The sequence below is a fragment of the Trichosurus vulpecula genome, chromosome 1, assembly GCF_011100635.1.
Source record: "Trichosurus vulpecula isolate mTriVul1 chromosome 1, mTriVul1.pri, whole genome shotgun sequence".
Classification (NCBI taxonomy): domain Eukaryota; kingdom Metazoa; phylum Chordata; class Mammalia; order Diprotodontia; family Phalangeridae; genus Trichosurus; species Trichosurus vulpecula.
The window spans coordinates 67,389,701-67,402,890 of record NC_050573.1 but is presented as its reverse complement, the minus strand read 5'-3'; the positions used below and the strand labels follow the sequence as shown (position 1 = coordinate 67,402,890).

General features: G+C 43.3%; 1 protein-coding gene across 1 annotated transcript in view; it reads left to right on the top strand.

Annotated features, from left to right (window-relative positions):
* Positions 1–13,190, top strand: part of UNC13A (unc-13 homolog A) — an 89,018-nt gene that overhangs the window by 15,552 nt on the left and 60,276 nt on the right. Inside the window, exons 2-5 of the mRNA XM_036740784.1 lie at positions 1,096–1,125; positions 1,868–1,967; positions 5,603–5,720; positions 6,368–6,491. Coding sequence (XP_036596679.1) covers positions 1,096–1,125; positions 1,868–1,967; positions 5,603–5,720; positions 6,368–6,491 — 372 coding nt within the window. The remainder of the gene's footprint in view (positions 1–1,095; positions 1,126–1,867; positions 1,968–5,602; positions 5,721–6,367; positions 6,492–13,190) is intronic.

Genomic DNA, 13,190 nt, shown 5'->3' with positions numbered 1-13,190 from the left:
TGTCTTCAGAAAAACATCCGTTTTTCTCCATAACTGTTCCTGGCAGTGAGAAGGGAGCCCCTAGAAGGGCCTGGACACTTTCCAGGAATGATTGCATTAGCCCAGTCAGGCCCCCTATTAAACTCCATTCTCCAGCCATTGATGGGAAAGACTTAAGGAGTAGGAGTAGGAAGTAGGGAGCTTGCTTTTGCCAGGGTATCACTAACCCAAAAGGAGCCTCTGGCCAAGTCCCTAGAGCTGAAGGTTTAGAGCATAGAGTCCTGAATACCAATGACTCTCTTTTCCCCCTCCACAAGACAACCCACCACTCTGAAGAAAAGGATAAAGACTGGAGCTATTTCTGTCAGTGACAGTGCTTTGATAAACTTCTTTGGCAGGAAGCTCCACTGAACACAAGGGAAAGAAAGGGTCAAATATTCCTTCTCCCCTTAGGTTATTGACATCTTTACCAGCATCCTCTACCCTTCATCGTGTATCTTTTGCATACCCACATGCACGCCCTGTTCTCTCTGCTCTAGAGCACAGAAGATGTCTCTATCTTAATTCTTTTTTTGTTTTGTTCTGTTTAGAGTCTGGCCAGATCTGAGAAAAGGGGTGGCTGGTCAGGTTCTTCACAAGAGGGAAAGTTAAGGGTGGGGCATGAGAGGTGGTGGGAGGGAGACACCTGGGGCCAAAGATTAAGGGTCCACTTTTTCCTTATCTCTCCTGCTTTCAGCTTATGTTTTTCTGTCTTTTCAATAACACTACCCCTTTCCCCCTCTTTCCCTCTCCCCTCTCTCCTTCTCATCTCTCCTTCATATTTTCCTTTTCCATACCCCCTTCCCATCTCATTTCATCTCTCCTTCCATCTCTTCTCATCACCCTCTCTCTCTCTTCCACCTCTTCTCTCTCCCTTCCCATCCCTTTCTCTCTTATTTCTCCCTTTTCATCTCTTCTCATCTCTCCTATCACTTCCTTTTCTCACCTCCTCTTCTCATCTTTCCCTCTACCTGTCTTCTCATCTTCATTTCTCTTCCTGTCACTTCATCTCCATGTTTCCCCCTCCCCCCACCTCTCCCTCTCTTTACCTCTCCTTCTCTCTGTCTCTTTCTACAGTCAAAAAAGCCAAGTTTGATGGTGCTCAAGGTAAGTGACACCCTGCCTTGTTTCTTGGTAGTGATAAAGTGGGATGGGAATATGTGTGAATGCCCTCTCATTTGGAAAGGCAATGTTTAGTGATAGGGGGTAGGGTGGGAAGAGAGAGACAGCTCATCTCTCCTCTAACCCTCCCCAAATAGTGTCTTATTGGAGCAGACACATCAAGTCTCTGTGGGGAAGGAGGTTAGCTTGAGAAGAAGATGTGTACTTCTTTTCCACAGAGGGTAGTTCTAGGACCAGTGGATGAAAGTTGCAGGGAAACTGATTTGGGTTCCCTGCAAGAGAAAACTTTCTAACAAAGACCTATCCAAAAGTGAAATGGTCTGCCTTGATTTGTAATGAATTTCCTGCCACTGGAGGTCTTTAAGTTGAGGCTAGTTGACTATTCTTCTGGCATCTTGTAGATGGGATTCTTATTCAGATTCAGGTAGGACCAGATGCCCAACTCTGAGACTATGATTCTACAAGGGGACAAACTCTTGGGCAATACAACAGACTCTTCTCCTATTAATTGAGCAGAGACTGTTTACAGGGGTTTGAGGGCATGGGCATGAAGATTGCCTGTGTTTTTAATGCTTTCCACACACCCGAAGTCTGTTTGGGGTTGCTCTGGGGGTGGTTTAGGGAGATCTTGATGTTGATAAATTGGAGCCAGCAAGGGAGGGTCAGAAAGGCCCAGTGGGCCCAATCCCAACAACTTTTTCACTCGGCCTGCTATCTCTTCCCCCAGAAAAATTCAATACCTACGTGACCCTGAAGGTGCAGAATGTTAAGAGCACCACCATCGCGGTGCGGGGGAACCTGCCATGCTGGGAGCAGGATTTCATGTTGTGAGTATCTGTAGCACCCCGGTAGCCACCCTTGCCTATCTATTCAGGGCCAGCAGCTATGAAGGGCTGCAGAAGGTGACTCAGAGCACAGGACTGAATGATGATAATAATTATTCAAATATACATAGTACTTTATAGATGATTTTTCAGTTTACAAAGCTTTTCTCCATCCACCCTCTCACTTGGGTCTCAAATGCCCTCTGAGATGTTAGCAGAGTGGGGCATTTCACAGGTGGGCAAGCTGAGATTCACATGGGGGAAGTGACTTGCCCAAGGTCACCAAGGGACTCACTGGTAGAGCTGGGACTCACACTTGGGTCCTCTGACTTTAGGTCCATTGCTCTTTTCACTGCACCACATTATTAGGCTATTTAGACCTCTATTTCTTAGTCTGTGAAGAAAGCCGCCAAGCTAAAAGCTGGGCCAGCATTCACCAGATTCAATCATGTAGGTTCCCCCCACCTCAAACTCCCAGACAGACAGCTCCTCAGAACTGCTAGGATTATTCTTGTCCCTACCTCCTACAGACATCTGTCCTACCTTGTTGTTAAGGTACCAGATTTCTCCAGATCCCTGGCCTTGGGCTGGACGATTTTCTTTCTTTCTTCACCTCACTTGGTGAGAGATGAAAGTTGGTTGGGCTTTTTTTTCCATCACAAGGGCCCTTCTCCTGACTCACTAAAGTGCCTTTGATCAAATCACTTTCTTTTCTCTAAGCCTCAGTTTTCTTACCTGCTCACTGGAGGCGGAGTTGGACTAGATGGCCTGTAAGACCCTTTCTGGTTCCCAATCCTATTATTTTACTAGCCACTAAAGGGAAAATCCATAGCAAAGCAAAGCCGGAGTTCAGAAGTGGTAAGTCAGAGATTGCAGGCTTGGGACACGCAGATCTCAGCCCCGAGTCTTCCTAATTCAATCAGACTCGTTAGCTCGCTCTAGTTAAGTTCCACCCAGTGATTCCCAGAGGTCCCCTTTTCATCTCCGGTGTTGGGTCCGGTGCTTGTTGTTGACTTGCAGTCCCGACTATTTTTCTGGGGCCTCAGGTTGATGAGTCGGTGGCTTCACATGCCCACAACAACACCCATCCCCTTTCTAAGAGAGAAGCCTGAATGACAGCAATAATGATGCTAATGATAACAACAACCTTGTAAGGAAGGGAACTGAACTCTTATCATTCCCATCTTACAAACGAGGAAAATGAGGCTCCGCAGTTGACTTACCCAAGGTCATACAGCTACATCCTTAAGTTCATGGGATTTAGAACTAGAAGGGATATTAGAGGTCACCTAGTCCAATCCTCTCAGTTTACAGAAGGAATGGCTCACTTGATCAAAGTCACACAGTCAACTAGGCAGCCTGGTAGTGAAGGTGGTAGAGCACTGGACTTGGGAGTCAGGAAGACCTGAGTTCAAATTTGGCCTTAACCTCTGTCTACCTCAGTTTCCTCACCTGTAAAATGGGGACAGTAATAGCCCCTACCTCCCAGGGTGGTTGTGAGGATCAGATGAAGTGATATTTGTAAAGTGCTTTGCAAACCTTAAAACTATATCAATGTTAGTCATTATAAAACAAGTCAGTGACAGACCTGAGATTAATACCATGGCCTCAGGTTTCATCCTCTACAATTTACAAAACTCTTCATAGGTCTTTTGTGAGGCAGGTGGTGCAAAAGTCATCAATCCCATCTTTCAGAAGATAAAACTGAGGTTCTGGGAGTAAACATGACTTGGCCAAGGTTGCCAGACCTCAAACCCAGGTCTCTTGACTCCTAGCCCAGCCCTCTTTCCAATACAGTAAGCCTTTGTTGCTGTCTGGATGCTGGGGAGAGCTGTCTTGAGTCCAGAGCCCAGAATCTGAGGAGTGGGAGAGGCTAAGGAGAGCTCCTTATGACACAGGAAAGTTTGTGGGAGAGGAGGGAGTGGTCACTGGGAAGCCCCTAACTAGCTACAGTCTTGTGGGGGAGACAGAAGGAAGCACAACAAATTCACAAATATTTATTTGGGGGCTATTGTGTATAGAGAACCCTCCTGTGCTCAGGCCTGGGGAAGACTCCAGGTTTTACTTAAGCTAAGACTCTACCTTTATGAGTCTTATGACTCTACCTTTATGGAGTTCACAACCTGGTAGAAGATGAAAAAGCAAACACAGGGAGTTAGAGAATGAAATATGATGTGATACATACAGTAGGGAGCTGCAAACAAAGGCCTATGTGAGATACGAGGGGGAATGCCATTATCGACCAGGTTCTTCTTATGGGAGGAAAGAGCATTTAAGTTTGTCTTTAAAGGATGAGTAGGAGTTCGACATGGGGAGAGAGAGAGAGAGACAGAGAGACAGAGACAGACAGAGACAGACAGAGATTGAGATTGAGATTTCAGGCATAGGTAACAGTTCAGTTCCATTTAGTTCAACGAGCATTTATTAAGTCAGTGAGTGACTGAATAAGAAAGTGTTTATATAGTGCTTACTATGCCAAACACCAAGGACACAAATAGACAAAGAGTCAGTCCTAGCTCCCAAGGACCTCATACTCTAATTGGGGTGTGAGGGTGGGGGTGGAGAAGAGACAACACATATAAAATACTTCAGGTCCATGACCAATGAAAAGTCCTTAGGATGCAGTTAAGAGGCAGGTGAGAAGGCCTAGAAGTCATCCATCTCATCCAAAAGATTGCGTTTGGTTCATCCAAATGGTATGAACAACGTTGTTTGTGGCGTGGAGTCTGGAAAGCTCTCATCTCCACTCATGGGAGGAGGGAGTGGGGATTCCTAGTTTCCTCCTTTGGTGGTGGTGATGAGAAGTTTCAGCTTAATGACAACAATATTAATTACGATTACTTTCACTTATAACATTTTGCAATTTGCAAAGCACTTTACATGTAAGCTCATTTGATTCACATGACAGCCCTTTGAGTTAGGTGATATTATCCCCATTGTACAGAAGAGGAAACTGAGACTGACAGGGGTAAGCGACTTGCCTAGGGTCACAAGGCTAATGAGTGTCTGAGGCTGGATTTGACCTCAGGTCTTTCTGGTTCCAAGTCTAACATTTTATCCATTGTACCCCCTGGTTGCCGCAGGATGAGGGAAGAGGGAAAATCGCTGGAGGAAGAGGATACTCCAAAGTACTTGCTCTGCCAGTCTCTCTAGTGCCCTGTTGGGTTATGGGTGGCTTGGGTTGGGGAGGGGAGAGTAGATAGGTAGCTGCCTAGCTCAACGATCTCTGATGTCCCCTCAGGCTCTAAATAGTCATACTAAAAGCTAACATTTACTTGGCACTTTAAGGTTTTCAGAATTTTGCACACACACATCCACAGACAGAGTTAAGTGACTTGCCCAAATTGAGGTCTTTCTGACTCCAGGCCCAGCACTCTAGCCACTATGCTACCAGCCCATGGTAAGCGCTATTATCACCCCATTTGACAGTTGGGGTAACTGACATTGATAGAGTGCAAATGACCTGCCCAGAAACACGCAGCTGGTGAGTGTCTGAGCCTGGATGTGAACTCAGGTCCCCATGACTCCAACCCTGATACTTTGTTCACTGTGTTTCCCAACTACCTCATGGTCTCATTTCTGGCTAAGGACCTATGAATGACTGCTCTCCCCCTTTCCTCTTCTACCTCTTCTGCCAGTGAAATTAATCGCCTGGACCTTGGCCTGACAGTGGAAGTTTGGAATAAAGGGCTCATCTGGGACACCATGGTGGGCACCGTGTGGATCCCGCTTCGGACCATTCGCCAGTCCAATGAGGTGAGCACAAGGAATGGGGGAGGGGCAGGAGCAAAGAGCCAGGCACTGCCTTTAGAAACAGAATAAATGTTCAAAAGTGGGGAAGGAGGCAGGACAGTAGGAGGAGGGAGTTGTCAAAGGTGATGTTGGCACGTCTGGGAGCACCAACAAGCTTCCTGAAGGAGGTATCCTAGAGCCGCAGATAGTTCCTGGCTCGTCTTTCTTATGGAATTCTCCCCTTTTCCCAGGGTAGACCAGGAAGGGGTGGTGGTGCTCTGTTTTTCTCTTTGACTGATACATAGCACCTGTGCTGTTCTTTTTCCTGGCCTCAATCCTAATTGCATCACTTTGACCCAGAGCCCTAATACTACTGTGATCCCCCTTTAAAGCCCCTGCCCAAAGAGATTCAGTGGTTTTCTTAGAATAACATTATATTTTGAATGTCTAGTGGTAGAGGCTGGCTGAAATGATGCCCAGTGGAGGGGTACCAAGAGACTTAGAACGAGCATTAACTGAAGAAGAAGGAGTACAAGGGTACCTGGTGCTCCTACCCTTCTCTAGGAACATTTTCCTTTGGCACTGGTTTTAACCTTTTGATGTTCTCTTCTCTCCCCTAACCCCCTTCTTCCTCTAACCACTTCTGGACTTGATGGGGTTCTCTTTCTCAGGAGGGCCCTGGAGAATGGCTCACCCTGGACTCTCAAGTCATCATGACAGACAATGAGATCTGTGGTACCAAGGACCCCACCTTCCATCGAATTCTGCTGGACACCCGCTTTGAACTGCCCTTGGGTAAGTGCTAGAGGGAGAACTTAGAACCTACCAGTCAAGGAGAGTTCCCAGAACTTTCCCCAAGCCCTACTCTGACCCCTTTTCCTCCACTCTGAGACTTGCTAGAATCTGACTCATGTCTAGCATTTTATATCAAGAAAATATACTGCTATGTGGACACCCATGAACCAAAATGAAGAAAGTATGATGGAGAACATTTGGTTGAGGATCAATGAACAGAGAACAGACATGATATTATAATAAGAGTATGTTATAGACTGCTTGGCCAGAAGGAAAAAATGGATGATGATTTCTAGAAACAGATCACAAAGAAGAGTTATACAACTGTGATGAGCTACTTCAACTATATGACCACCTGCTAAAGTTCTCTGCTAAAAGCTGGATAGCTGAAAACCGGCATGTCAACCTGATTCTAAACAATGAAGAGTACCCGGAAGCCCAAGTAGAACTTGGGAGAATGTTAGAATTTGTGATAGATGAAGGAGGGCATTGCCTGGTATGTTTCCTATGTTTAAGAGGATGGATTTCAGAATTCAGAGAAGGGATAGGTAGTATTGTAAGATCCAACAGGTGAAGTCAGCTCAAGAGTGATGACATTTTTTTAAAGAAAGAAATTCTGGTTATATAAAAGCAAATGATTCTAATACAGAAGAAAAGAGTGAGCTGCCTTGACAGCACTGTGGCTACACTGTGACTACATCCCCCATTCAGATTTAAAGGACACCTGAGGAAGAAATCAAGCACAAGTGATAGAGAATGAGTACAAAGCATGTTGTGGTCCTTTAAGGATAGTGTTAGCCACACTAAATCCCAGAATGAGCTGAGACTGGTGGTGAATGCTAAGGATAATATCAAGGCCTTTCCAATAGATTCTAAGCTCAATATGCCTCAACAACATAATGAGGTGGTCAAAACAGTTGCTGTTGAATCATTTCAGTTGTGCCCAACTCTCTGTGACCCCATCTGGGGTTTTCTTGGCAAAGACACTAGAGCAGTTTGCCATTTCCTTCTCCAGCACATTTGACAGAGGAGAAAACTGAGGCAAACAGGGTTAAGTGACTTGCCCAGGGTCACATAGCTAGTAAGTATCTGAGGCCAGATTTGAACTCAGATCTTCCTAACTCCAGGCCTAGCACCCTACCCACTGCACCCACTAGCTGCCCAGTGCTGTTCTACTCTGCCCTTACAAAGGCATGGTGTCTAGGATGGAGGTGGTGAAGGCACCCATTGTCCTCTGCTCCAATCATGCCATACATGGAGATTGTGAGCTATTCTGGGTGTCACATTTTAGGAAGGTTATTGATGAGCTAGAATATATCCAGAGATGGGACTCCAAGATAGGAAAGGAACTGGAAACCCTGAAATATGTGCATAAGGTGAAGGAACAAGGAATGTTTAGCCTGAAGGAAAGATTTAGAGGGACATGATTACTGTCTTCAAGTATTGCCAAGTCTTGTTGGCCTTTACCCCACAGGATAAAATGAGGAGCAACTGGTAAGAAGTCCATTCAAACTCAGTATAAGGGAAAAGCTTCATCTCAATTAGAATTGGCTAAAACAGGAATGGGATCTTTTTAGGGGTAGTGAGTTTGCTGTTATTCAAGACTCTCAAGTAGAAGGTGAGGATTCTCATTCTCAGGAATGTGACAGTGATGATTACCGTTCAGGTATGAATTGGTCTGTATGACCTCTGAGGTTCTTTCTCTCTCTTACACACTCAGATTCTGTAAGAATCTCTCTCTTGAGAATGTTCTGAGCCCTTCTCCCTAAGCCAGATCCAGCCCTTCATCTTCTCACCTTGACGTAGAACTAAGAAATTCTGAGCCCTGGTAGAGTTCTGCATATTGGCCTCAAGCTTCACCATCACCGATAGACAGCTTTGCCCTCTTTCCCTAAATATTCAGAACATCAAAGAAAGCATTCCTCCTCCTGTTCCAGACTGGATTGTCCCACTTGCAGAATGTCAACTTGTATTGCTAAGAAATAATGAGCTCCCCTTCACTGTACAGATATTCGAGAGAAGATTAGATAATCTCTTATCAGGGATGTTGTAGAAGGGATCACTGATTGGGTAAGGGTTGGTGTAGGTGCCCTGAGATTCTTTAATAAGTATCTACTGTGTACAGATCAATTTCCTAGCCAGTCATTTCTCTCAGGCAGTTGGAAATGAGGGCTAGGACCCTAGCAATTCTGCTTAGTTACAGAAAAGGAGGGGACTTGAGGACAGCTCTACCACCCTTCTGCTGGAGACACCTTGTGCAATTGCTTTCTTCAATCCTACCTGTAGCTTTTATTCTCTCCACCACAAGACTGTCATTGTTAGCACCTTCTCATTTCCAGGGCATCAGCCTTGGTTCCAGAGGAGTGCCAAGGCAGGACAGAGCAGCCCTGGAGTGAGAGGGGACTGACGACTGGCCTGGAGATTGCTTTGATTGAGTGTTAGGGAAGGAGACTCTATTTATAGAGTGCAAACTCTAACAAGTCTTTGATGGACCCATGGTCCTGTTGATGCAGGCTGTATCTCCAGTGATATTGATCACAAGCATCTTCTCATCCTATATAATTCTTGTCCATGTCCTTCCATCAATTCTCCATACAAGAGTTACTCAGCTTTCTGGAAGTCTTCCTCTAGATCAGGAGTCCTTAATCTGGGGGCCATGGCCTTGGATTTAAAAAAAAATTGGTTGTTATATTTAAATTGGTTTCTTTTGTAATTCTGTGTGTGTTATTTTGTGCATTTGAAAACATGATCCTGAGAAGGGATCTGTTCTGCCATCTGCAACTTTCTGTTGCCTTTTGGGTCACCGGCAATTTTGAGGTCCTGATATTTTATGATTTGTGGGTAGACTGTTGATGTTCGAAAGGATGGACTTCTTCAACCTGGAATCACTGAAAGTAATGAGCAGCTTCCCAAAAGCTATCCAGTCTGCTCTGACCTTCTGTCCAATTTATTGTCCATTTGCCATGCCTATCCCAGGTATATGCACTGATGTACTAACTCCTTGGGTTGCCCATCCAACTGCTTCTCATCATCTGGGTAACATGCATTCCCTATCCACTTAGCTTTTTGAGTGTAGACATGCTAGTCTTGTCTCTTCTGATGGCACATGACAATAACTTTATTTTTTTTTAAGAGAAACAAAGTAAATTTATTATACAAACCTTGCAAGACTTGGGCACACCTCCATAAGGGAGGAGGCAAAGTAAAAGAGAACCTGCCTTAATTTATAGTCTTAATGAAAAAGATTCCCACCCACCTCTATCCCTTCTCACCATTGGCTGAGAGGCAGGCTTACAGTCTAGGCGCGAAAACTACACAGAGGACCAAGATTGATCCGGTTCCTTCAGGTTTTTCCCTATCAGAACTCAACTGCCAGGGTGGCGTCTGAAAGTCTAGGAGGAGAAATGGGATGGGAGAAGGAGAAACCCTTCCCAGAGCAGAGAACAAATAGCTCACAGGAAGTTCATTATCTTCTAACATCTGAGAGAGAGAGGGAAGGGCATGCCTTCCCAAAATTACAAGGCCAAATCCCAAAACCTCTCCATTAGACATACCCTGTGAAGTCTTCACAATTATCCACCCCATATAGTCCCCCCTCTTCTTTATACTAATCTGAAGACTTCACACATCATTGCTGATATAAGTTGCATCCCCATTACCCTTTTCTAAGGTTTCTATTCCTCAAAATCTCTGACGCATTGACAAATCAAAGGGGGCAGTCCCCTTTGTAAATACAGATACAGAGACCCAAAGGAAAACAATGATGGGATTGTCCCTTTAAGATTCAAAAAGTCTTTTCCAGTATAGCTGTTCAGCAGGGAGCATCAAGTCTTCTGGTCCTTGGCATTTGCTCTCAGCACAGAATCCCAGCACCTTCCTCTTGTCTTCTTATAGGAACCAGGTTTCCGTCCATTCTCCTACAAAAGTCACCTTAGCACAATTTTAAGTTACCATTTCTAATCCTTATAACCCTAACCATTTTACAAATTCAAAATTGGAACCTTGACCAGTTGTTCTGTTTAAGAAATTCACATCAGAACCCACTTTCTTATATTTTACATTCACTCATTATTAATTTCCTCACCAGAAGGATGATATCTCACTTAAGGAATTAACAGGCTCCAGTACATACATAAACACACTAAATAACCAATTTTTATCACAGTACATACAATATCATAAACTTTTGTCATGCCATGTTTCTTTGATGGCATTTACAGAATAAACCACAAGCCATTCTTCTTTTAACATTACTAATTGTAACATAGCTTTAGACAAGCCTGATATTAACCAAATAGCAAAATAATATTCTCACAAGCCCTTGACCTAATTGTCTCTATACCATTACTGAGAGAAAATCTAACTTATATACGGACCTATGCAAAAATGCTACTCCCAGTCCTATAGTAATCTAAGATGTTCCATAATCAATAGAATTTTTTTTTACTGTACTTACAAAACCTTCTGATTATAGAAATTTGCCACCAAGAGTAAGGACTCAGAGTAAGGCGACCATATTTTCCCTAGCTTCCTATCAGCTCCAGGCAGAAGTTATGTCAAACTGCAAGCTGCACTGAGCCAGGCCTAGTCTGCCAGGCTTCAGTTAAGAAAATCAAGTCAAAAGGGTCCCACCTCAGCACATGCTGAACAGTTGCCCTCTCAACTTTGCCAAGAAATCATACCTGCAGCTCATGCTTGCCCTCTCACAGGGCTGCTGGCATCTTGGGTCAGCCTTCCTTGATACTCACACCTGGAGTTAGACTCAGAAAAACAGTCAGCTAACAGTCCCATACATGACAATAACTTTAGGAGACCCTTTACTGTGCTGGGCTTGATGCTATTAGCCCAAAATGAAAATAGGAATACCTGGAAATCCTTGCAATCAATTGGGAATCTTTCCATTTAGCCTACATTATCCTTGGTGACATCAGCAAAGACAATTGTCGAGCATATGTCTCTCTGTTTTATGCCTAACTTGCTTACCAATTTAATACCAGGGCAGCATGACATAATGGAAAGAATTCTATATTAGAAGCCAGGCTGGGTTTCAATCCCACCTTAGACACTTACTTTCTGTTTGACCATGGCAAGGCGCTTACTTTCTCAGAGCTGCAGTTTCCTCGTCTATAAAACAGGGATGACAATTCTTTCAAAACTTAACAGGCTTGTTGTAAAAAAGGCACTTTGAAAACCTTCTAGTGCTATATAAATGTGAGTTATTATAATTCCACAAACACTTATTAAGGACCTACTGATATTCAGAGAATTATTGAACAAAGTTATGTCTGTGATCGCATCTGTCGTGGAATCTTGTATAATCTTAACCTACACATGGGAAATATTTTTGTTCTACTCAGTCAAATGCCTTTATTTATTTATTTTTGGGGGCAATCAATGAACAGTAAACACAATGGGATTTTGTATTTTCTATACCTTTCATTGGGTAGAGTTAGGTGGTGCGGTGGAGAGAGCGCTGGACTTGGAGTCAGAAACACTCATTTTCCTGAGTTCAAATCCATTCTCAGACACTTACTAGCTGTGTGACCCTTGGCAAGTCACTTAACCTTGTTTGCCTCAGTTTTCTCAACTGTCAAGTGAGCTGATGAAGAAAATGGCAAACCACTCTAGTATTGTTGCCAAGAAAATCCTAAATGGGATCACGAAGAATTGAACACGACTGAGCAACAACAAATATACCTTTCCTTGTATGGCTATGAAGATGAGGTATGATATGGAAATTCGATTGTAGAAATCTATTATTCATTTCTTGTATTTTCATCCAGGATACCCTCAACACCTATCTAGACCATTCTTACAAAATCTTTATGTAGATGGGAAAGAAAGTATTGATTTATGCTTACTGGTATCTTTTCAGTAATAATGCTGTCCATGGGTTTTTTTCATTCTTTTGGAAATTCCTCACCTTTGCAATATCCTCAAAACTGATTCTTTCATGCCTTTAAAAAGATCACCTCCATATGGACTTCTTGTGCATTTGGTTAGGTAAAGCTGTTCTCACTACTTTGAGTGCCAATTCTACTTCCACATTGAGTACTGATGTGGTAGAGTCTATATATGGAGATTCTACTGTTATTTATGATGAAAATAAATTATATAGAAATGCTGGCAAGTATATATTTCATATCTATTGTTGAGTTTCCCATTTAAGCTATAAATATTGTCAAAATTATGGGGCTTTGTTGGATCCTACACCAATTATTTGGAGCCTTGTTTTCCCATTCACTGCTTTTCACTCTTCTATAAGGCAATACTATGAAAAAATCTCCCATCCTCCTTTTCTGTGATGTTTTGCAAATGAACAAGTATTGTATTCTAAAGTGGTATGGCCTTTGCTTTTTATACCTCTCTGGATGGCAAAAATCAACGTTTGCTAGCTGAATTGCTTTCTGGGTTCTTTTGGCCTCCCAGTTGTGGTGACTTTTATATTTATTACACTTTTCTAAGAAAAAATGATAATTAGACCCAATATCTTTTTTATTCATTTTTGTAAGATTATAAGAACACAGGATTATGGGTATCTATTTTTGAAAGAGGACTTAGAGACAATAGTTTATCTTAATAGGTGAGTTGGAATGGTTATAGTTGCTGCAACTATCTTCCTGTTGGTCTCCTTGCCCATGCTCATCATAAGCAGTACAATTTGAGGTGACCATGAAATGATCTTTCTTATCCTCGAGT